This window comes from Bufo gargarizans, chromosome 7 (assembly GCF_014858855.1).
Source record: "Bufo gargarizans isolate SCDJY-AF-19 chromosome 7, ASM1485885v1, whole genome shotgun sequence".
NCBI lineage: Eukaryota > Metazoa > Chordata > Amphibia > Anura > Bufonidae > Bufo > Bufo gargarizans.
The window spans coordinates 56,487,413-56,511,987 of record NC_058086.1 but is presented as its reverse complement, the minus strand read 5'-3'; the positions used below and the strand labels follow the sequence as shown (position 1 = coordinate 56,511,987).

At 44.2% G+C, this 24,575-nt stretch overlaps 1 protein-coding gene across 1 annotated transcript in view; it reads left to right on the top strand.

The window, feature by feature from the left end:
- The window catches only part of TNR (tenascin R), a 189,671-nt gene that overhangs the window by 125,071 nt on the left and 40,025 nt on the right, over nt 1–24,575 (top strand). The window contains exons 16-20 of the mRNA XM_044301949.1: nt 334–466; nt 4,532–4,683; nt 5,866–5,962; nt 8,748–8,909; nt 10,083–10,246. Coding sequence (XP_044157884.1) covers nt 334–466; nt 4,532–4,683; nt 5,866–5,962; nt 8,748–8,909; nt 10,083–10,246 — 708 coding nt within the window. The remainder of the gene's footprint in view (nt 1–333; nt 467–4,531; nt 4,684–5,865; nt 5,963–8,747; nt 8,910–10,082; nt 10,247–24,575) is intronic.

The following is a 24,575-nucleotide window of genomic DNA, read 5'->3' as shown; positions in this document are numbered from 1 at the left end:
AAAGGGGTGTGGCTTTTAAAGGAAAGAGGGCATGACATCATAGGAAATGGTTATGGCCTGACGCAGCCTTGCTGCAAAATTTCACCACAATTGTGGCGTAAAAATGTGTTTCAACGTCAGTTTGACTATTACTAAATATTGCTACATCTACCATATAGGATTAGTAAATTTGCTCAATATTATATTTGCAGATCTTTTCCAGTCTGTATTATACTGTATTATCCTACATCCAGATCCAGTAATTTGACAGTGGAGTTTTAAATGAACCAAAAAGATTTGCCTGTTCCTAAAATATACCCAATGTATGGTGGTATTTTTCTGTCATTTTGTTAGGAACTGATTGTGGATGCAGAAGACACATGGATCCGCCTGGAGGGTCTTCTGGAGAGCACGGAATACAATGTCACTATCCTGTCAGTTCAGGATGGAGAACGAAGTGCTATCGTTCACACCATGTTCACCACAGGTCAGTTTTTCTCAGTGGCACAAAAGATAAATCATCTGTCTAACACTGTATACTTGCATAATGGGCTGTCAAGTTTGTTCTTAAGGATGTTCCCTGAGGATCACTGTTCTTAAGCACAAAGACGTGTATGAGATCTTCAGTCACTTTCAACCAGATAGGTAAATCTTGCCTTCTAACGTGTGATTGCTTTCTGGTAAAAGAGTGAAATTTACAGCATATTATCAATTATTATATTAGAAGTGATGTTTTACAGATCTAACAATTCGCTGTTTGACTTTGGTTCCTATTAGAAGGACCGGCTTAAAGCATACCTAACCTTTAAACAGACTCTGCTTTAATCACTAGTACAGTGTGTACATAAGAATTAACAGGATTTCTGGACACTACATCACTAGTATCTGGTATTTTTTTTTAGCAGTTTTCCTCTGTACATGTTGAATATATGGTTTGCAGTTCTCTCAAACAAGGTAGGTGGAGACAAGCTACCATTAGCAGCACACAAAGTAGAGGAGAAGCTGCTTCCTAACCTTCTCTATCACTCAGAAGCATCTCCAGGATCATGAAGGACATTATACAGAAGTACTGACCTGTACTGGTTGTGAATTTAGCACTTGTGCTGAGAAATAAATCTCCTATGTATCAGTGCAGTCTCTTCAGTGTCTCTCTTTGAATCCTGTCTCACTCGTGCTGCTGCACACTCCTCTCCCCTCCCCTCTCAATAAACTTGTATTGGTATGTGTAATATGAATCTCCTGTGGAGGGGGAACATCTGGAGTAAGCATTTTTCAAAGTGAAAAGCAATTAGCAAGGGGGGAAGGGGAGTAAACAGCTGATAACATGAACTAGACATTTCTCACTGATAAAACATATTGCAAAGTTTCTTGTGGTGGCTTGTACGATTGATTTATGTAAAGTTGTATGAAAGTACAGTGACTCTTTAAGCCGGCCATACATCTTCCGATTCCGAGTTCTGTGGGACCAACGAGAAGTTAATATGCATAGGGGTGCCAACAGTCTCCCTGAAGAACAGTTCAAGGGAAAGATGAATAGGGCATGTTGGATTTTAACATGCTCAGTCCTTTCGGAGTGGGGTCGGGGGGGTCAAAAGGAGGAGTAGTTGCCCACTGAACCAGCGTTCAGCTGATAGCTCTATTCAGTTGCAAGAAAAAGTATGTGAACCCTTTGGAATGATATGGATTTCTGCACAAATTGGTCATAAAATGTGATCTGATCTTCATCTAAGTCACAACAATAGACAATCACAGTCTGCTTAAACTAATAACACACAAAGAATTAAATGTTACCATGTTTTATTGAACACACCATGTAAACATTCACAGTGCAGGTGGAAAAAGTATGTGAACCCTTGGATTTAATAACTAGTTGAACCTCCTTTGGCAGCAATAACTTCAACCAAACGTTTCCTGCAGATCAGACGTGCACAACGGTCAGGAGTAATTCTTGACCATTCCTCTTTACAGAACTGTTTCAGTTCAGCAATATTCTTGGGATGTCTGATGTGAATCGCTTTCTTGAGGTCCTGCCACAGCATCTCAATCGGGTTAAGGTCAGGACTCTGACTGGGCCAATCCAGAAGGCGTATTTTCTTCTGTTTAAGCCATTCTGTTGTTGATTTACTTCTATGCTTTGGGTCGTTGTCCTGTTGCAACACCCATCTTCTGTTGAGCTTCAGCTGGTGGACAGATGGCCTTAAGTTCTCCTGCAAAATGTCTTGATAAACTTGGGAATAAATTTTTTCTTCGATGATAGCAATCCGTCCAGGCCCTGATGCAGCAAAGCAGCCCCAAACCATGATGCCCCAACAACCATACTTCACAGTTGGGATGAGGTTTTGATGTCGGTGTGCTGTGCCTCTTTTTCTCCACACATAGTGTTGTGTGGTTCTTCCAAACAACTCAACTTTGGTTTCAGCTGTCCACAGAATATTTTGCCAGTACTGCTGTGGAACATCCAGGTGCTCTTGTGCAAACTGTAAACGTGCAGCAATGGTTTTTTTGAACAGCAGTGGCTTCCTCTGTGGTATGCTCCCATGAAATCCATTCTAGTTTAGTGTTTTACGTATCATAGATTTGCTAACAGGGATGTTAGTTAGCATATGCCAGAGACTTTGTAAGTCTTTAGCTGACACTCTAGGATTCTTCTTCACCTCATTGAGCAGTCTGCGCTGTGCTCTTGCAGTCATCTTTACAGGACGGCCACGCCTAGGGAGAGTAGCAGCAGTGCTGAACTTTCTCCATTTATAGACAATTTGTCTTACCGTGGACTGATGAACAGCAAGGCTTTTTGAGATACTTTAATAACCCTTTCCAGCTTTATGCAAGTCAACAATTCTTAATCGTAGGTCTTCTGAGAGCTCTTTTGTGCGAGGCATCATTTACATCAGGCAATGCTTCTTGTGAAAAGCAAACCCAGAACTGGTGTGTGTTTTTTATAGGGCAGGGCAGCTGTAACCAACACCTCCAATCTCATCTCATTGATTGGACTCCAGTTGGCTGACACCTCACTCCAATTAGTTCTTGGATATGTCATTAGTCTAGGGGTTCACATACTTTTTCCACCTGCAGTGTGAATGTTTACATAGTGTGTTCAATAAAAACATGGTAACATTTAATTCTCTGTGTGTTATTAGTTTAAGCAGACTGTGATTGTCTATTGTTGTGACTTAGATGAAAATCAGATCACATTTTATGACCAATTTGTGCAGAAATCCATATTATTCCAAAGGGTACTTTTTCTTGCAACTGTATATTATATGACCACCTTTATTGTGCTTTGGGTATCTTACCATCATTTGCTAATGATTTCTAAGAACAGTTTTGTTATAAATGGATTTTCCAAGATTGTTTACATGGTTGGTCTATCCTTAAGTCCCCTTTTACACGTACCAATGATGGGGCAATTATTGGGAAGGAGTGTTCTTAGGAACTCTCATTCCTGAAGATTGCCCTGTGTAAAGGTTCCAACAAGCACCTGATGAATGAGCACTGGTCCCCATACAGATTCATTGTTTCTGGGCAGCAGCTTCTGGTTTACACAGCACAATGTGCTGCCCAGAAATGCTGATTTTGGTGTCCACATCAGCCATGCTATCAACCAATGAATGAGCATCAGCAGGAGCACGCTGCATATATGAACCCCATGTACAGCAAATGGCTATGCCCTCTTTATCATATCTGGGAGTTACTTTCTAAGCAGTTTGCATTACAGTAGTTCTTCTGTGGGACTGGACCAGATGAGCTAACCTTCGCTCCCCACTGGCATCAGTGAGTGTCCATCACCCTGTCGCTGATTCATTGGTTGTCAGGGGCGTAACTACCATAGCGGCAGACCATGCAACTGTTATGGGGCCCAGGGCAAGAGGGGGACCAGTCTTAGTTGGGACTATCTCCACTTTTACTGGAGGTGAAAGCGTAATCAGGACTCTACCCTCTAAAGGAGCAACTTTTAGCAAATGAGGCAGTGGAAAAATGGCCCAAGGGTCATTGTAAAGGGTTTAGGCAGAAACCCTTCTGTCCTGTGTGAGGGGCCTGGTTTGATGCTTGCTATGGGGCCCTTACTTCTCTATGTATGCCACTGTTGGTTGTCCTTCCTTGTTCTTCTTTTGGTAGGACCTAAAATAGCCCACCAGAAACACCCTACAAGGCCAGGAAAGGTGAAGAGGCTTTCACCCAGTTGTGTAGTCACCACAATTTGACTCTTGGCAAATTCACTCAGATCCTTATCCTTCTCCATTTATCCTGATTCTAATACAAAAACTTCAAGAACTGACTGTTCACTACATGATACTGTATATCCCATGCCTTGACAGATGCCATTGTCATGAGATAATCAGTGCTATTAACTTGACCTGTCAGTGGTTTTATTGCTATGGCATATATATATCTTATCAAACAGAAGCAACAAGCTTGACATGTGTGATGACACTAAATCACCATCTTTAAGTGATGCGCTGTAGATAGTCTGTACATTCAACAAGATGATTATACATCTTGCTCTCCTGGAGGCTATCATTGTAGATGTAACCCTTCCTTTGTATCTACTCAGGAGGAAGAGTATTCGCCTATCCACAAGACTGTGCGCAACATCTACTAAATGGAGATACCCAGAGTGGCGTATATACCATCTACCTCAATGGTGACCAGAGTCAGAGTGTGCCAGTATTCTGTGACATGACCACTGATGATGGAGGATGGATTGTGAGTCTTAAAAAGGAAAATGAACTTTTCATTTGCCATTTTTCACCAGATTGTTTTCATTATAGTCAAATTAAAATCACGTAATTCTCTCCATGGATCTTTCTCTTTAGGAGACACCTATCTCCAATCTTAAGATTTTTTTCTCAGGTTCCGGTAGGCATAAAATGTCTGGTGCTATAGATCCCTCCTATTAATTGTCCACAAACATATCAATGTCTATCTATGTAAGAAAAAGTACCAAAAAAGTGTGCCACCATAATATAGTGTATTATATACATACAAAAAATGCAGCATACGACATCCAGATAGAACCAACCTTATCACTTTGCACAGTGGAACCATCCATCCATCCATACATTCGTTCCAGCAAAAGTCTCCAGATAACAGTACCCATGTTCATGTGTCAACCACAGAGCCCATGTAATTTCTCTCCTACTGCTCTGATCATGCGGAAATGTAACCAGAATTTACAACGTAGTTGGTTATGGTGTGACATCTTCTTTTTAGACCCTTTTCTGTTGTAGCTAGCCTTTACTTCACCAAGTGCAACAATTTATTCCACTGCTCTATTCCTCTAAATACCCTGTCCAAGACTGAGAGACTTGTTGGTGCCCATACTGGCACCAATCATCCACGTTACATGCCCTACCCTACAAGCTAGCCCCTGCGCCATCAAAAAAACTGCGGTCTGTTAGAGTAGACAACTCATGGACAGTGTATCCTCTCAGTAGGGCTACCTACAAACATAAGCCTCTGGTGCCTCTAGTAGGGGGTAGCTATAAGGGGTGCAGAGGTAATGGTCATTACTGGGCACATGAGCCTGAGGGGGCCAAGACACCAGTATTATAAAAAAGCTAATCATGGGTGAGGGTCCCAGTTACAGATTTTTCACTGGGATCCAGGATCTTCAAATTACACCTCCTCCCTCTAGTAAAATTCAGTAATCCATTCATGTAGCTCTACAGCATACTCTACAGTAGTGATGGCCAACCTGCGGCTCTCCAGCTGTTGCAAAACTACAACTCCCAGCATGCCCAGACAGCCTACAGCTATCAGCCTACAGCAGGGCATGGTGGGAATTGTAGTTTTACAACAGCTGGAGAGCCGCAGGTTGGCCAGCCCTGCTCTACAGTATGTACAAAAAATTACCACATTTGCAAACATGGCTTCCGTTCTTTTTAGGTGTTTCAAAGGCGCCAAAATGGACTCACAGATTTCTTCCGTAAGTGGGCTGACTATCGAGTAGGCTTTGGTAACCTTGAGGATGAGTTTTGGCTTGGTAAGTAAAATTACAGTGATGAATAATAAGGAACCTACATAGCCTAGCCTTTAATATTGCCTATGTTAGTTCCATATCATAGACAATATTACAGGGTTTAAATAGTTAAAATTAATATTTAGGGAATAAAACGATTGAAAAGAAGTACATTTATGATTTGCACCATTTTAATGTGTTTGTTCCCAATAATTGCCTGTGCATTGGCTTGTATAAAAGGGCTGTAAGTTCACACCATCTAAATCTTAGATAGGATTTGCTAATTTACCATATTCTGATCCTTGTGACTTTCCCACATCTTTCAGCTAAAAAGCCCTTATCATGAATCTTACACTGGGGTACCGAGTCTTCTGCAGGATCTTTGGGGACCAGAGAATGGACCCACTGAAGGATCTGCTGGTACTTTACTCAGTTAGTCCAACCCTACTCATCATCCACGGTTAATCGAGGAAGCCATATTTTGGCCAAGGCTTTGATAAGACAGTCTAACTATTGAGGTTTCTGGGGAATCTAACAAATCCATCAATGGAATTTTCTCCTATATACAGTTTATGGTGTTCCTAGCATGTGCACTTTATATAGCTCTATGATGTGTATGTTTCTATGAATTATAAGCCGGAGAACAGTAAACTCTAACTGTCGAAAACAAGCAAAAGAAAATGGTTTTGAACCATTGAGAATTATACTTGAACTACTAAGATTGCTGCATTCTTATCGATGCAACTTGAAGATGAATGCCCACTTAAAGGAATTGGTTTAAAGATGTAGGTGTAACGAGATGTGTGATTATTCCCTGCTGCTGAATTGTCATAGTCATGGCAATTACCTCACCACACAGAGCTGTATAGCATTGTATTAACTCCAAAATACTTACCCACTGGTGGTCCTCATCTACGCCTTCTTGCCCTTTAACAAGCTTTCACCTGTGTGCAAGCAATGCAACTATATTGTTCATAATATCCTGTCTTTTGGCAATATTTGCAATTTTACAGATGGTACTTGCTAGCAATAATCAAGTGTACACACAAGGTTTCATAAAATACTAGCAGCATCACCAGTTATGAGTTCTGCGTTAACTTTTGGAAATTAGATTACTTCAGATGAGGGTAAACATCCCATATGTGCTGTCTGTGCATTGACATTGGGGCCCTGGAGGCAATATAATAATAATAATACATATTTCTTATTAATATAGCACCACCATATTTCACAGCGCACAACAATTTCACAACAAACAAGTCAACCATTTGAAATGAGGAATGAGAGCCCTGCTCACAAGAGCTTAGAATTACCATCAGTCACCAGCCGATATCTGTAGTGGGCCCACCACCATTTTAAGAAGAAACTAACATGACTACCTCAGTTCTACTTGATTACACGTAACTGCTAATTATTACCAATAGTAGAAATTATACTAAATATGGGCCCCTTTGCTGTCTATATCTGCCTATGCTTTAGATAGTCGCCAATCCATTTCATAAAGAAGGTGTGTAGGTGGCAACTCCAACAGGGTCCATGTTTGTGATACGGTTCAAAGGACACTAAGAGGTTGTCTTTGGACCCTTTCTACAGTATGTGTTTTTGCACTAGCATTATGAGCATTTTTTGTTTGGCTGAATCCTGGCATATTTGCTGGACCTCCGCCACACCCTATTATAGTCAAAGGGGTTGGTGGACATTGTTGTAACATCCGGCAATGACTGATCCAAAGAGCTCTAGCAGGCTTCCGAAACTTATTGAGTGTGAAAAGACTTAGAAGGTTTCCTTGACAGTAGGCTGATCACTGAATGTCTCCTTGCTTTAGTAAGTGTTCAGTTCATCTGCAGCACCTCTACAGGTGAAATTAGGCATTACACAGTGCTAATTCTAATCAGTGGGTTGTCTGTGTAATAAAGGACAAATCCTCCAGAGCAAAAGACAATATTCATAACCGCTTTCCACTCTGGCCAAGAGATTAGGATCCTGAACAGAAGACACCCTCTTTTATCTCAGAATTTCCTAACAGGATGAATGATGATGAGCTTTCTAAACCGGCAACCCCTTTATGATTAAAACAAACGGCATATGTCTAATCAGTGGCCCTGGTTGAGCCCAGGATCTTCATCACTGCATGCCAACATTGTCTTCTAGCACACCAATATGCTCCATGGACAATGGAGGTAGACTAATGGGGGGAGCAGGACTGCAATGGTGGTCCAATTCCTGACCACACTAAGCTTTAGTCAGACTGAGCAACCTCTCATAGAAGGAGTATAAATGATAACTATATGTGACCAACACATATGAATCACATCCATATGAATTGTGATTTTTCCTTATCCAGACGAGATAAGGATGAATTATTTTCAGATGCACGGCTCCCCCTTGAAGGCATTTTTCCAACCCCCACAAATTTGTCCTAACTTATGAAATGCAGCTCTGCAAGAGGACGGGGAAAATGGAATATTGTTCTGTGCAAGTGACAAGAACGAGACCGTCAGATGCCACATCGGCTATAATTACTTTCCCTATTTGAAAGCTGGCAACGGTAAAGCCTAAGACAGCTATTATTAATATTACTATTCTGCAGGGAGACGCTCCCTCACATGAGGCTTAATAGTACTCATACAATTTTATTATTCGGAGAGATTTCTGGGCAAAATCACATCTCTCTTATGATGCACATATCGCGCCTTCTTTGATAGTCTAATAATAGATGCTAATTAGATATAAACAAAAACATTTGTAAGAAAAAGTTGCGCAGAGACTTGTAGGAACATCTCAAAGACAATACTTTTTCCTTCTGCAGGGCTGGATACCCTCCACCAGACAACTTCGCAGGGCCGCTACGAGCTCAGAATCGACATGCGAGACGGGCAAGAGTCTGTGTATGCGTACTACAACAAGTTTTACGTGGGGGATCCACGCAGTATGTACAAACTGCGCATTGGGGACTACAATGGGACTTCAGGTATGAGGACAGAACCCTCTATAAGCAGTGCTGGGGGGGGAGGTCTTAAATTTAAAATATGTGAGCTTAGATGTTGTGTCATCAGTCCACTAATGGGCTTCTATGAGCTTAGAGATAAGTGCCTTCTTATTTTGCAGAAACAGCGCCACTCTTGTCTGTGGATCATGACTGGTATTGCATTATAGCCCCATTTAAAGGGGTTCTCCGGGCTTTTACTATTGGATAGGTCATCAATATCAGATCGATGGGAGTCCGACACCCAGCACCCCTGCCAATCAGCTGTTTGAGGAGGAGGCGCGCGCCGTGCCATCGCTACCTCCTTTTCACTTTTTACCTTCTTGCCGTCGCCTCTACAGCGGTAAACAGGTGTAATTACACCCAAGCCATCCCATTCATTTCAATGGGACGGATCGCTCCTATACAAGTGAAATGAATGGGACGGTTAGGTGTAATTACACCTGCTCACCGCTGCAGAGGCGAAGGCGAGAAGGTAAACAGTGAAGAGGAGGCAGCGCTGGTACGGCGCACGCCGCCTCGTCAAACAGTTGATCGGCTGGGGTGCCGGGTGTCGGACCCCCGCCGATCTGATATTGATGACCTATCCTGAGGATAGGTCATCAATATTTAAAGCCCGGAGAACCCCTTTAAGTGAATGGGATGCAATACCAGACACAGCCATGGACAAGAGTGGTACTGTATTGAGAGAAAAAAAAAAATTACTGTTCTATTATTATTACAAGTATGAGATGATAATATCCAGATGTCCACATTATCATGAATATATACACTGCAGCTGCAAGTTGAAAGGAGTTGACATAAACATGGCTGAAGCCCCACACATGTCTAAGGGTTGTGCCTGCTGTTAGAGCAAGCATCCATTGAAAGAATTAAGTTGAAACGCACCCATGGATACGTGCAGCACTGCATTCGTAGTACTGTTAGCAGATATAATATTGTAATCATGTCCAACCCCTTTAAAAAGTCAGGGTCCTCCTTTTTTACAGGGGAAATGCCCAGAGGCAGCATGTAGATATACCTCTTACTATGCACTAGAAAGGTAAAAGGGTCCATTGATCTTTGCATAAGTTAACCATGCTACATTATACATTTATTGACCCTTGATGCTGTGTGTCCCATTTAAGTAATTCATTTAATGAATGTTGTTTCCCAAAGGGGATTCCCTTACCTACCACCAGGGGCGCCCATTCTCTACCAAGGACAGAGATAATGATGTTGCCGTCACAAATTGTGCCTCGTCGTATAAAGGAGCGTGGTGGTATAAGAACTGTCACCGCACTAACCTCAACGGCAAATATGGAGAATCAAGACACAGCCAGGTAGACCATCTATCCAAGTTTTATTTATACACTACAAATGTTCGATGTGAGCGCCATTAGTGACATGGCAGATGTCTAGGCAGTAGTCCAGTTCTGTCCAGACACATGCCAGGATACCCTGGATATGGACTCCACATTTTTCAGAGATGCGTCGTCTCAGGTCGATTAGATCCTGTGACTGGAGGGGCAAATCCCCTATGACCCCCCCTAATGTCCAGGCTCTTCACACATGTTATACTTACCTTGCTCCCCAGCACCCGCATTGCTTCTGATGCCTGCACGGCCGCCGCTGCATCAAAGCATCAGGTGGGCAGCCGATAGCAGGCTGTGAAGGGGACGAGCCTCCCTAGCGTCACCAACCGCTGGTCCCCGTTGCGGCCTGCTCTTGGCTTCCCCTCTGTCGCCACATGTTTTAATCCACATGACCAGGAGATGCAGTGGTGGATGTGTGGGGAGCAGGAGCCACGAGGGTGTCGAGGAGAAAGCTAAGTATAACCTGTGTGAAGGGCCCAGACAATTTGGGGACATTATAGGGGTTGGATAACCCCTTTAATGTAGCCCCACAGAAGGTGTCACAGTATGTTAGATCTGGTGATCGTGGAGGCCAGCGCAACTTTGGTGATCCAATGTTCCAGTAGAGTTTCATTCAGGTATCAGCGAACATCCAACCGGAAGTTAGGAGGAGCACCGTCCTGCTGATAGCAGGAGATCTGCCAAACGTAGCCTATCTGTGGCATAAGCCATTCCCTTAACATTTCCAGCTAGGAGTTACCAGTGACAGCATTCTTGGCAAAAAGAAGGGACCGCAGACGTACTCAATGCACAGAACCCACTGATTTAGGTGAGCTCCTTGTGAGCTCGATAAGGGCAAGTGGGCTTTCTGAGCCACAGATTCTAACACTGGGGTGATTGACCTTCCTACTATTATGGCGTTTTGGTTTGTCATCTGGTTTCGGCTCCAGAAGAGCTTGTAATCTGCATGGTTTACAATGCAGATGTTTTCATTTAAAAAAGTCATACCGTAGTTTGCAGCATTTATAGTTCCATACTAGACAGTCTGGTCAACTTTCTAGGAGTAGGCTCATATACTGATCCTATTTGCGGTCTCTTCCAAAGCCTTTAGGGTGGTCCAGACATTTCCCATGACGTAAAAAGCCAGTGGTTTTGAAGTGCTTCATCCCACGTAAAATCCAGTCTCTATGCCAGGCATGCTCAACCTGCGGCCCTCCAGCTGTTGCAAAACTACAACTTCCAGCATGCCCAAACAGCTTACAGCTATCAGCCTACAGCAGGGCATGGTGGGAGTTGTAGTTTTACAACAGCTGGAGGGCCGCAGGATGAGCATCCCTGCTCTATGCAGAGCATATTTACCAGATTTATTCTGAATATTTTGCTGTACTGTCACAACAGGCCCCATTTTTGCTAATTGCAAGCAAAAATTCTCCTGAACTGAATCACCAAAAATTCAGATTTGGATTTGACCCATATTTTTAGAAAACCTAGGTCAAATTTGATTCATTTAGAATTCATTCACTCGTCTCTACTTTCTGCTCTGTCCCACTGCAGATTACAGGTGATCCCTAGGGCTCCCTGTAGTGTGAAATCTGCTTATTTTTAGGAGAACATCTGGCAAAAATGGTTGTACAAAGCAGAAGACTCCTTTAAATTAGTAAATCATTTTGGATACTCCTACCGTTTAACCCCAGTCTCGCTAAAGTGTATTATAGCAACCAATTAATGAGGTTGTCTGGAGATTGTAAAATATTGCAAATTACAGAAAATAATTGGGGGTCTGGACAGAGACAAGGATGGGTGTATTACATGATTCTATGCCTGTAACGTTAATTCAAAAGAGTTAAGAATTAATAAGCTTACGCAGGCTAAGTGAATAAATATATTTACTAAGTTTGATTAAATATTAAAATCACATACAGAATAGTAAAAATTAAATAATCATCACTGGCCATGCAATATGGGGTGGGACTCCAGTCCTCATATCGTAGCACATGGACATGCGGAGAAAGAGAGAGAGTTTTGAGGGTTACAGGGATCCAATGGAGCAGGTGTCCAGGGAACCCAAAGTAACTGGAGGCGCCAGGGGATGGAGGGGAGAAAAAGGATGGGGGGGCAGAGGAAAGGCTCAGGGTCAGCCCTGCAGAAATGTCTGCAGGTGAATGAAGATAAGTAACAAAGGGGGAGGGGGGAGATCGGGTGTGAAGACACTCCCAATCTCCCTCCAAGTAGACCCTGGAATAGCACTAATCAATAGGGTGGGGAGGACGCTGGGACAAATGGAAGAGGAATTTGGGCTTGGAAACAAATAATTATTTGCAAGATGTTATGTGGATAACATTAGGTAATATAAAAGGCAATATAAAAAAAAGCTATATGAAAACAATGATATGGAGGATTAAAATGGGTGGAGGGAGACAATAAAAAATAGTATAAATAGTATAGTGTCGATTAAAAAAAATAGTAAAGTACCAATTTAAAAAACGCCACAATTTGTGGCGAATAGATGTACAGATGAATACACTTCGGTGTAAGTCTGCACATAAAGGTGTTACTCACTTCATGGGGGAAGGGGTTTACTCGGATAAGCATAATACACTGGTAAACCAATACCCCCCCAGCCAGGTTCGCCTCAAGATGGTGAAAGATGAAGGCAGCCAACAGTCAGGAAGCTTTTGTTCGAATTTCTTTTATTTAGTGTATAAAAACTGGCTCAATGCGTTTCGGGACGAGGTCCCTTCATCAGGAGTAGTATTACTTGTGATGTGGAGGGGAGGGCTATTTATGGCCTGGGTGTTTGGCTAATTAACTGGAAAATGCGCCAAAATGGAGAGGGAGTGGTCGAAAAGGGCGCCAAAAGTAAAGGGGCGTGTTTGCCTGCTAAGTTGTGTCACCTGTGGTCACGTCAGGGGTCCAGGTCGGCGGTCGCGGCAAGGAGTCCAGGTCTGCATAAAAAAATCGGCAAAAAATAAAAAAACTATTGCTCTCGGAATATGGAAAAACTAAAACATGATCTGTGTTGGTGCGTCCGGAGCGCATTTTAGGCCTACTGCGCATGACTGGAAGTGTGCCGGAGAACGATGCGTTCCAGGTTGGAACGCAAAACCCGGAAGTGGCGCCGCGGCCGTCCGAATATGGAAAAACTAAAACATGATCTGTGTTGGTGCGTCCGGAGCGCATTTTAGGCCTACTGCGCATGACCGGAAGTGTGCCGGAGAACGATGCGTTCCAGGTTGGAACGCAAAACCCGGAAGTGGCGCCGCGGTCGTCCGGATCAGACAGAAGGAGGCTGGGGGGCACATGGACAACACCCCGGGGTGTGCAAATCAATACTTACATCCTACCTAGAATGAAGTCTTTAATGCAGTCCTCTGAATGTATGTATGCCACAGAGTTTAAACCTTTTAGCGCCTGCTCCAGTGTGCAGCACGCATGTCTCTGAGATCACTCAGGAATGTGATCTTGTCAGCACAATGGGGGACGGGTACTACATAACAAGGCACATCATTACACAGAAGGGTAATAATAAAACAGAACTAAAGGGACATAACCAATCAGTACTTAAAAATAACCTTACAATACAATGCCGCATCAGTAAGTTCCACAAGGTGTTAAGGAGTTCTCCATAAAACCAGATGGTCAATGTTAGAGCAGACAAAAAAACTTGTTTGGGTCACCAAATGTGGAATATATAGAAGTTAAAATATCTGCAGTCAAAACAACACAAGAAGATTGAAAAAGCCGAACCTGATGAATAGTTTGTTACTTGGTGGGGAGCGAAGACTGCAAAGTGAAGACTTCAAAGAGATGATTACAATTTCAGGCCTTAGCCTTTTCTTGGGCTGTTTACATGGAATCTTCTACATCACAGAGCAGGGATATTTGTTTGCTTAAGATTCATATCCTGCATTAGTTTCATTTCGTATATAAATAGAAAACCAAAATGATATTAATATTTTATATAGATGTGTTTTCATAAAAAAAATTATGCTACATAAAATGTAAAAGGAGAAAATCAGGGAGATTCTACCCTCTGCTTAAGTGCCCATATTATATGCTATGGTTAGGTTTAATTTTATGTTTAATTTAATAAATAAATAAATATTTCAAGTAAAAAAAAAAGTGTTTTTCATAATAAAAAAGATAAAGTTTCAAGTAAATAAAAAGCCCCTTTCCCAAAATAAAACACATAAAATTGTAAAAAAAAGAAAAACAGATATATTGGGTATTTCCATGTCTGATACGGCCGACTCTATGAAAAAATATCACATGATCCACCCCCTCACCTGCACGCCGTAAAAAAATAATAATAAAAACTGTGCTAAAACAACAATTTTTTTGTCACCTTACATCACAAAAAGTGCAACACCAACCGATTAAAAAGGTGTATGCCCCCCAAAATAGTACCAATCAAACCTTCACCTCATCCCGCAAAAAATTAGTTCCTGCATAAAAAAAATCGGCAAAAAATAAAAAAACTATGGCTCTCAGAATATGGAAAAACTAAAACATGATTTTTTTGGTTTCAAAAATGCATTTATTGTGTAGAACTTAAATAAATAAAAACTAATACATATTAGGTATTGCCGCATCCGTAACAACCTGCTGTATAAAAATATCACATGACCTAACCCCTCAGGTGAACACCGTAAATAAAATACTATAAAAACTGTGTCAAAAAAGCCTTTGTCTCCTTACATCACAAAAAGTGTAATACCAAGCGATCAAAAAGTCATATGCACCCTAAAATAGTACCAATCAAACCATCATCTCATACTGAAAAAAATTAGCCCCTACATAAGACAGTCGCCCAAAAAATAAAAAGCAGTATGGCTTTCAGAATATAGAGACACAAAAAAAATCATATTTGGTATTGCCGTGTCTGTAACAACCTGCGCTATAAAAATAGCACATGATCTAACCTGTCAGATGAATATTGTAAAAAACTAAAAATAAAAACAGTTCCAAAACAGCTATTTTTTGTTACCTTGCCTCACAAAAAGTGCAATATAGAGCAACCAAAAATCATATGTACCCTAAAATAGTACCAACAAAACTGTTACTTTATCCAGTAGTTTCCAAAATGGGGTCACTTTTTTTGAGGTTCTACTCTAGGGGTGCATCAGGGGATCTTCAAATGTGTCATGGCAACTTAAAATTATCCCAGTGAAATCTGCCCTCCAAAAACCACATTCCGCTCCTTTCTTTCTGCGCCTTGCCATTGTCATGGTCTTACCTCCTTGCTGTTCCCTTCGTTTGACATGTGCTGGCGGCCATCTTGGTTTCTGGGTTTTCTTGTAGCCTCCCACCCTGCGGCTCCTCCTTCCCACTGGGAGGAGCTGGATGCCCAGCTCATATATATAGGAGGTCTGTGGCTTCAGTTCCTTGCTTGGTCCTCCTGTGTTCACATGCTTCCAAGACTGCTGCTGCTTCTGGTTCCATCCGTTTGGACTTTGCTTACGGCTTGCTCTTCAATAAAACCTTCTTATTTTCCACTTATCTCTTGTTGTACGTCTGGTTCATGGTTCCATGACATTAGGACCAAGCCATGAATTCTGACGGTACAGGGCCACCCTCGCTACCTACGCTGGTTGCCAGACTTGATCAGCAGGATCACCTGTTGGGTCGGTTCGCTGTGGCGTTGCAAACCCTGCTTGAACGCACGGCTCATTTAGCTTCCGTTGCCGATGGGTCGGTTGTCGCTCCTGGGCCCGCTCCTACTGCCTCTCCGGTTGTTGCGCCAGAGTCTACCCTGACACCTGTTGCTGCGCCTGTGGTGTTTCAGGGTATGACCGGTTCTGCCCCCCTTCCACAGCGCTTTGGGGGAGAGCCAACTCAGTGCCGAGGTTTCCTTAACCAGGTGGGCATTTACTTCGAGTTGCTGCCACATGCCTTTCCTACTGAGAGATCAAGGGTGGGCTTCTTGATCTCGCTGCTCTCGGACAAGGCCTTGGCCTGGGCCAGCCCTTTATGGGAGAACAACAATCCGGTGGTTGCCGAGTTTTCCGGTTTTGTTGCTTCTCTTCGGAAGGTATTCGATGTGCCGGCTCGTGCTGCCTCTGCTGCGAAGCTCCTTATGTCCATCAGACAGGGTTCACGATCCGTAGCTGAATACGCCATTGAGTTTCGTACCCTGGCAGCAGAGGTGGGCTGGAATAATGAGGCTCTGGTCGCTGCTTTCTCTCATGGTCTCTCGGATGCCTTGAAGGATGAGGTTGCAGCTAAGGACCTACCAGTGGAGCTCGAGTCTCTTATTTCTTTCCTGATTTTGATTGACACCAGACTCAGGGAGAGACCTTCCTTTAAGGAGAGCCTGCGGAGGTCTCCTAACAGATTGGCGCCTACGTTTGCTGTCCCACCCGTGCCTCCCTCTCCTCCCACGCCTCCTGGGGATGACTTGTCTGGGGGTGAACCCATGCAGCGGGGGTTTGCTCGCCTGTCCGAGGGGGAGAGGGCACTCCGGAGACGCGAGGGCCGATGCATGTACTGTGGTCTCGGTGGGCATTTTCGGTTGGCATGTCCGAACCGTCCGGGAGAACGCTCGCACCTGAGGTCCTGTCGGGGGCAGATCTTGGGTGGAGTCTCCTCGTCCCCGGTTTCCCGTGTTGACAAACCACTGATCACGGTTGTCCTCTCCTGGGTCGGGGGCTCGGTGACGACCCAGGCGTTGGTGGACTCTGGTGCTGGTGGTTTGTTCATTGATAGAGTGTTCGTTGCCGCCAATTCCATTCCTCTGCAGCCTCGAGGTTCCCCACTGGCTCTTGAGGCGATAGACGGCAGACCCCTTCTGCCGCCACACGTGACTCATGAGACCCTTCCAGTGGGGATAGCCATTGGTGCCGTTCACAGAGAGTCGGTCTGTCTCCAGGTTATTTCGTCTCCACACTACTCGGTGGTCTTGGGGTACCCCTGGCTCCAGAAGCATAATCCGACTTTCGATTGGAGATCGGTCGAGATCCTCTCGTGGTCACCGCAGTGTGGGGCTAGTTGCATCCATGGGCCTGTCAAGTTGCTGTGTACTTCCTCGGACTCTCTGTTGCCTCCTGAATACGAAGAGTACCGGGATGTATTCGATAAGGTGCGCGCGGTTGCCCTACCTCCGCACCGCCCATACGATTGTGCCATAGAGTTACAATCCGGTGCCGTTCCTCCTCGTGGCAAAGTCTATCCACTGTCGGTAGCGGAGAATGAGGCCATGGAGGAGTACGTGAGGGAGGCGCTTTCACGCGGACACATTCGCAAATCCTCGTCCCCGGCAGGGGCTGGATTTTTCTTTGTGAAAAAGAAGGGCGGCGAGTTGAGGCCTTGCATCGATTACAGGGGTCTCAATCGCATCACGATCAAGAATGCTTACCCGATACCCTTGATTTCCGAGCTGTTCGATCGCCTCAAAGGGGCCACGGTCTTTACCAAACTCGACCTGAGGGCGGCATATAACCTGGTAAGGATCAAGGCGGGCGATGAGTGGAAGACCGCGTTTAACACCAGGACCGGTCATTATGAATCCTTGGTTATGCCCTTTGGGTTGTGCAATGCGCCCGCAGTCTTCCAGGAATTCATCAACGATGTTTTCCGTGACCTGTTGCAGCAGTGTGTGGTGGTCTATTTGGATGACATCTTGGTATATTCTGCATCCATGGAGGCCCACATTCTGGATGTCAGACGAGTGTTGCAACGCTTACGAGAGAACAAGCTGTTCGGTAAGCTTGAGAAATGCGAATTTCACCGATCCCAGGTAACCTTCTTAGGTTACATCATTTCCGCTGAGGGGTTCTCCATGGATCCTGAGAAGGTTTCGGCTGTCTTACAGTGGCCCCAGCCCAGTGGGCTTCGTGCCCTGCAGCGCTTTTTGGGCTTCGCCAATTATTATCGGAAGTTCATCAGGGACTTTTCCATGCTAGCCAAGCCTCTCACGGATCTGACCAGGAAGGGCAGTAATCCTCAGGTCTGGCCGCTCGAGGCCATCCGAGCTTTTGAGGCTCTAAAGTCCGCCTTTGTGTCGGCTCCGATTCTGTCGCATCCCAACCCTGGGTTGCCTTTTGTCCTCGAGGTGGACGCGTCTGAGACGGGAGTAGGCGCCCTCCTGTCTCAGCGTAGAACACCAGAGGGTCCTCTGCTTCCTTGTGGGTTTTACTCCCGGAAACTGTCTTCCGCGGAGTGCAACTATCAGATTGGTGACAGGGAGTTATTGGCCATCGTGCAGGCCCTTAAAGAATGGAGGCACTTGCTCGAGGGCTCGGTGGTTCCGGTTCTCATCCTGACGGACCACAAGAATCTGACCTACCTCTCTGAGGCCAAGAGATTGACACCACGTCAGGCCAGATGGGCTCTGTTCTTGTCACGTTTTAATTACGTGGTCTCCTACCTACCCGGTTCCAAGAACATCAGAGCGGATGCCTTATCACGGCAGTACTCCGAGCTGTCCGGGGAGGAGTCGATTCCGACTACGGTCATACCCCCGAATCAGATCCTGGCCGCTATTCGCACCAGCCTGACTTCTCCTCTGGGTGAGCAGATTTTGGCGGCTCAATCTGGTGCTCCCTCTGGGAGACCCAACGGCAGATGTTTTGTGCCTGAGGAGTTGCGCACTCGGTTGTTGCGAACCTACCATAACTCCAAGGCCGCGGGGCACCCTGGAAAGAATCAGCTGTCCTGGGCGGTTTCACGTCTGTTCTGGTGGCCTTCTCTACGTTCCGACATCGCCGCATATGTAGCGGCATGCTCCGTTTGTGCCCAGAGTAAGTCCCCTCGGCACCTTCCGTTGGGCCTTTTGCAACCCATAGCCACCGGGGAGCGTCCATGGTCACACCTGGGGATGGATTTCATTGTGGACCTCCCTGCATCCCGAGGCCATACGGTCATTCTCATGATTGTGGATCGGTTTTCCAAAATGTGCCACTGTGTTCCTCTCAAGAAGTTACCCTCTGCACAAGAGTTGGCCTCGATTTTTGCCAGGGAGGTCTTCCGGTTGCACGGTTTGCCCAAGGAGATTGTGTCGGATCGGGGGAGTCAGTTTGTGTCCAGGTTCTGGCGCGCCTTTTGCTCCCAGTTGGGGATTCATCTCTCTTTCTCCTCGGCCTACCACCCTCAGTCCAATGGGGCCGCAGAACGATCCAATCAGGCCTTGGAGCAATTCCTTCGTTGCTATGTCTCCGATCACCAAGACAATTGGGTTGACCTCCTGCCTTGGGCTGAGTTTGCCAGGAACACGGCGGTGAACTCTTCCTCTGGGACGTCTCCCTTCATGGCCAATTAGGGGTTCCAACCTGCCGTGTTACCGGAGGTATTCTCTCCCCAGGATATTCAGGCTGTGGAGGATCACCTTTCCGTCCTACGTGCTTCTTGGGTACAGATCCAGAGGTCCCTTGAGGTCTCTGCGCAGCGCCAGAAACTCCAGGCTGATCGCAGACGAGCGCCCGCTCCTTCCTACCAGGTCGGAGACCGCGTATGGTTGTCCACCCGCAACCTCAACCTTCGAGTGCCCACTCCCAAGCTGGCGCCTCGCTTTGTTGGTCCCTTCCGAGTGCTTCGCAGGGTAAACCCGGTAGCCTATGCCCTTGCGCTTCCTCCTGGCATGCGGATCTCCAACGTGTTTCATGTCTCCCTGTTGAAGCCACTGGTGTGTAATCGTTTCACTTCCTCGATTCCTCGGCCTCGTCCGGTCCAAGTGGGCAATCGTGAGGAGTATGAGGTGAGCAATATCCTGGACTCACGCCTGGTCCGCGGCCGGGTGCAGTTTTTGGTCCATTGGCGTGGTTATGGTCCAGAGGAGCGTTCCTGGGTTCCCTCCGCAGATGTCCATGCTCCTGTCTTGCTCCGAGCCTTCCACGCACGCTTCCCTCAGAAACCGTTCCTTACTCCGCGGAGGAGGGGCCCTTGAGGGGGAGGTACTGTCATGGTCTTACCTCCTTGCTGTTCCCTTCGTTTGACATGTGCTGGCGGCCATCTTGGTTTCTGGGTTTTCTTGTAGCCTCCCACCCTGCGGCTCCTCCTTCCCACTGGGAGGAGCTGGATGCCCAGCTCATATATATAGGAGGTCTGTGGCTTCAGTTCCTTGCTTGGTCCTCCTGTGTTCACATGCTTCCAAGACTGCTGCTGCTTCTGGTTCCTGATCCTGGCCTCGTCTGACTACCCCGTTGGTTCCTGATTCCGGCTTCGTCTGACTACCCCGTTGGTTCCTGATTCCGGCTTAGTCTGACTACCCCGTTGGTTCCTGTTCCTGGCTTCGTCTGACTACCCTTCTGGTTCCTGACCTCTGTCTCCGCAAGACCCTGCTTCGGTTTAGCCATCCGTTCGGACTTTGCTTACGGCTTGCTCTTCAATAAAACCTTCTTATTTTCCACTTATCTCTTGTTGTACGTCTGGTTCATGGTTCCATGACAGCCATGTGCCCGTACAGCAGTTTACGATCACAAATGGGGTGTTTATGTAAACTACAGAATCAGGGTAATAAATATTAAGTTTTGTTTGGCTGTTAACCCTTGCTTTGCTAGCTGAAAAAAATTGATTAAAATGGAAAATCTGCCCAAAAAATGTAAAATTCTGAAATTTCATCTACATTTTCCTTTAATTCTTGTGGAACACCTAAAGGGTTAACAAAGTTTGTAAAATCAGTTTTGAATACCTTGAGGGGTATAGTTTCTAAAATGGGGCCATTTATGGGTGGTTTCTATTATGTAAGCCTCACAAAGTGACTTTAGACCTGAACTGGTCCTTATAAATTGGGTTTTGGAAATTTCCTTAAATAAATTTAAGATTTGCTTCTAAACTTTCTAAGCCTTTTAGCGTCCCAAAAAAAGAAAATGTAATTAACAAAATTATCCAACCATGTAGTAGACATATAGGAAATGTAAAGTAATAACTATTTTAGGAGGTATCACTATCTGTTTTAAAAGCAGAGAAATAGAAATTTGAAAATTGCTAGTTTTTTTTAATTTATGGTAAATTTGGTATTTTTTATAAATAAAAATTTAATATTTTTATTTACCACTGTCATGAAGTACAATATGTGACAACAAAACAGTCTCAGTAAAAGCATTTTAAAGTTATCACCGCATAAAGTGACACATGTCATATATGCAAAAAATGGCCTAGTCCTTAATGTGAAATATGGCAGGGTCCTGAAGAGGTTAATATTAGTCTGTAAACATTGTGAGCAAGGTAAATGAATGGCTGAGGATGGCAGCATTAAAAAGGCAGCATTGGTATATAGTGTATATTTGCAATAGTAGTAACTGAGCATTTTTAATTTTATTAATAAAAGCCAATAAACTCAATTCCAGAAAAGGATAAGTCCATGAATTAAAGGGATTTTCCAGGAATTTACACTGTCCTTAAAATAGGCCATAAATGTATGTCTAGTGCAGGCATGGACAACCTGAGGCTCTCCAGCTGTTGTAAAACTACAACTCCCACCATGCCCTGATGTAGGCTGATAGCTGTAGGCAGTCTGGGCATGCTGGGAGTTGTAGTTTTTCAACAGCTGGAGAGCCTCAGGTTGGCCATCCCTGGTCTAGTGGGTGATGATGTTAGGGATGATCAGTAGAAATCATTCTGAGTCATTCTCCCACTGATCACACTTTGATGGCCTATGCTAAGGAGTTGGATGGTACAGCTATGACTCTGAGCGGAGGAGGTGCTGTAAAGTGAATCTCTGCCTCTATAGCTCTTTCAGGATCAGAACCTGTCAGAATAAAAATTAATATTCACACCACTTCTGATACTCTCCTGATAACAAATGCTTAACAAAAGGTATTTTTTTCCTTCTCTCTTCAGCTTCTACCTAGTGCTGTCTGACAGGCTCCCATTAAACTAGAATGCAAAAGGAAATTCCAGTGCTCCCTCTAGTGGTGGATGCGGGCAGCCACTATGCCTGGATTTGCAGCAATATTGAGCGATCACAAAATTAGCATGGAATATAGGAACTAAAGGCAACATAGTATTACAAGATGGACATTTACTTTAGAGTATTCAGTAACCTTATAAGAATAGATAGGAAGAGACAAAACTTAGTAATAATTATTCCTTCCTTAGACAAGCATCATCCTTTTCTTTCGAGCCTCCAGCAGCATTATGAGAGGTGTTACGATCTAGCGGTTGAGTTTCTACCATGTGCAGTATATTAATATTGATTTTTCTTTCCCATGAAATTCATTTTCAGTTGTTTCATTATATACTTTGATCATGTAACCCTTACAGCAAGGAAACAAGAGGAGTCTGATAAAAAAAACAGAAGAGACATTATTGTTTTATCATGTAAAAAAAAAAAACTAAAGTTTTGGCTTGATTTTAAGATACAGTAGCAATTTTTATCTAAATATTTAGAATCGTGTAGAATTCAGTCACTTATTGAAGTGATCATAGTTTGTTAAAGGTGTTTTAAAAGGGGGCTCATACTGAGGACCTATCCTCCGTATCGGTCATTAATATCCGATCATCTGTTTGAGGAGGACGAGTCTCTCCAGTGAGTGCCACAGCATCCTCATGTTGTATCAAGCACAGTGCCGTCCATTGTATAGCGGCTGTGCTGGGTATTGCAGCTCAGCTCCATTCACCTGAATAGGATTAATCTGCAAATAGGCCAAGTGACCTATGAACGTGATGTCATTTGTCTAGGAAGAGGCATCGGAGTGCCACAGCAACTTCAAAACAGATAATGAGGGATGGGGGGACACTGATCAGATGCTGATGACCTATCCCGAGGATGTGATTTCACAGTACATACATACAGTAGATATAATAACCACTGTGCTATATAAAAGAATGATTGCACACAGTAATGTCACAGTGTAAGAATAATGTGCACAGTGATGTCACAATTAGTGTTGATCGAGCACCAAAGTGCTCGGGTGCTCTGGCCAAACACATCAATATGCTAATGTGCTCTACCAAGCACAATGGAAGTCAATGGGAGAACTCCAGGCACCCCCTGCTCGAAAGAGAAGAGGGTGTCTGGTTCACAAAAAAAGGTTAGAAATTGATGGAAACCCCATCAAAATTGTTTAGAAACAGCAGTAAGAGGATGGCTGGATGTGTCTCGTACTCCTAGTATCTATGACATACAATAGACAACCACAACAGTCATGAACAGCGCCATCTATTGGTTTCATAGTCTTAAGACAAGATTATTCGTCTTGTCATAAGACTATGAAACCAATAGATGGTGCTGTTCATCTTGTTGGGGCGCTAGTAAGTGGGGCACCCTGCTCAACAGAGTCCACACACCGTGTATCATTAACACATCTTCTAGCACTTTATCTGCAGTAATATAAGCTTGCTAGGGTGTATCTGAGGACTATTGCCCTGCTTGTAATCACTCATGAACAGTGCCATCTATTGGTTTCATAGTCTTATGACAAGACTATGAATCCAATAGATGGCGCTGTTTATGAGTAGCGTAGAATTTTTAGCGTAAATTTTCCATGCAAAAGGCTGAGTGCTGCACGGTGTGTAGACTCTTTTGGGCAGGGTGCCCCCCTTACTAGTGCCCCAACAAGATGAACAGCGCCATCTATTGGTTTCATAGTCTTATGACAAAACTAATAGTCTTGTCATAAGACTCATTGTCTAATAGTCTTGTCATAAAACTATGAAACCAATAGATGGCGCTGTTCATGATTCATGAACAGCGCCATCTATTGGTTTCATAGTCTTATGACAAGACTATGAATCCAATAGATGGCGCTGTTCATGAGTATTGTAGATCGCAAATTTTCCATGGAAATGGTTTTTCAGCTCAAAAACAAGGCAGATTCTGCTCATTTGCATGTCTTTCCCATATGCCAATGTTTATGCAAATGAGTTTTTACATGACAAAACTGTATAGAAAGGTTATTGATAACATAGATAGATAATAGGAGTCCGAGACACATCCAGCCATCCTCTTAATGCTGTTTCCAAACCATTTTGATGGGGTTTCCATCAATTTCTAACCTTTTTTTGTGAACCAGACACTCTCTCTTCTTCAGAGCAGGGGGTGCCTGGTTTTATACTCGGGCCTCCCATTGACTTTCGTTGTATTAAATTGTACTCGAGCACCTGCAGTATTCGGCCGAGCACTGCAATCTGCCGGGCATAGCGATGCTCGAGCCGAACAGCAGTTCGGCCGAGCATGCTCGCTCAACACTAGTCACAATACAGGAATAAACATTGGGATTTCTTTATGTGACATAGCAGTCATTGCACTCTCTTAAATCTTAGATACCAGGTGTGAGCTTTCCCTATAGTTATGCCGCAAAATTTAAGGGATTATCCAATCTAGTTATTTATGCATATCCAAATGATATGCTATAAATGTCCATGTCTCACACTAGGGACC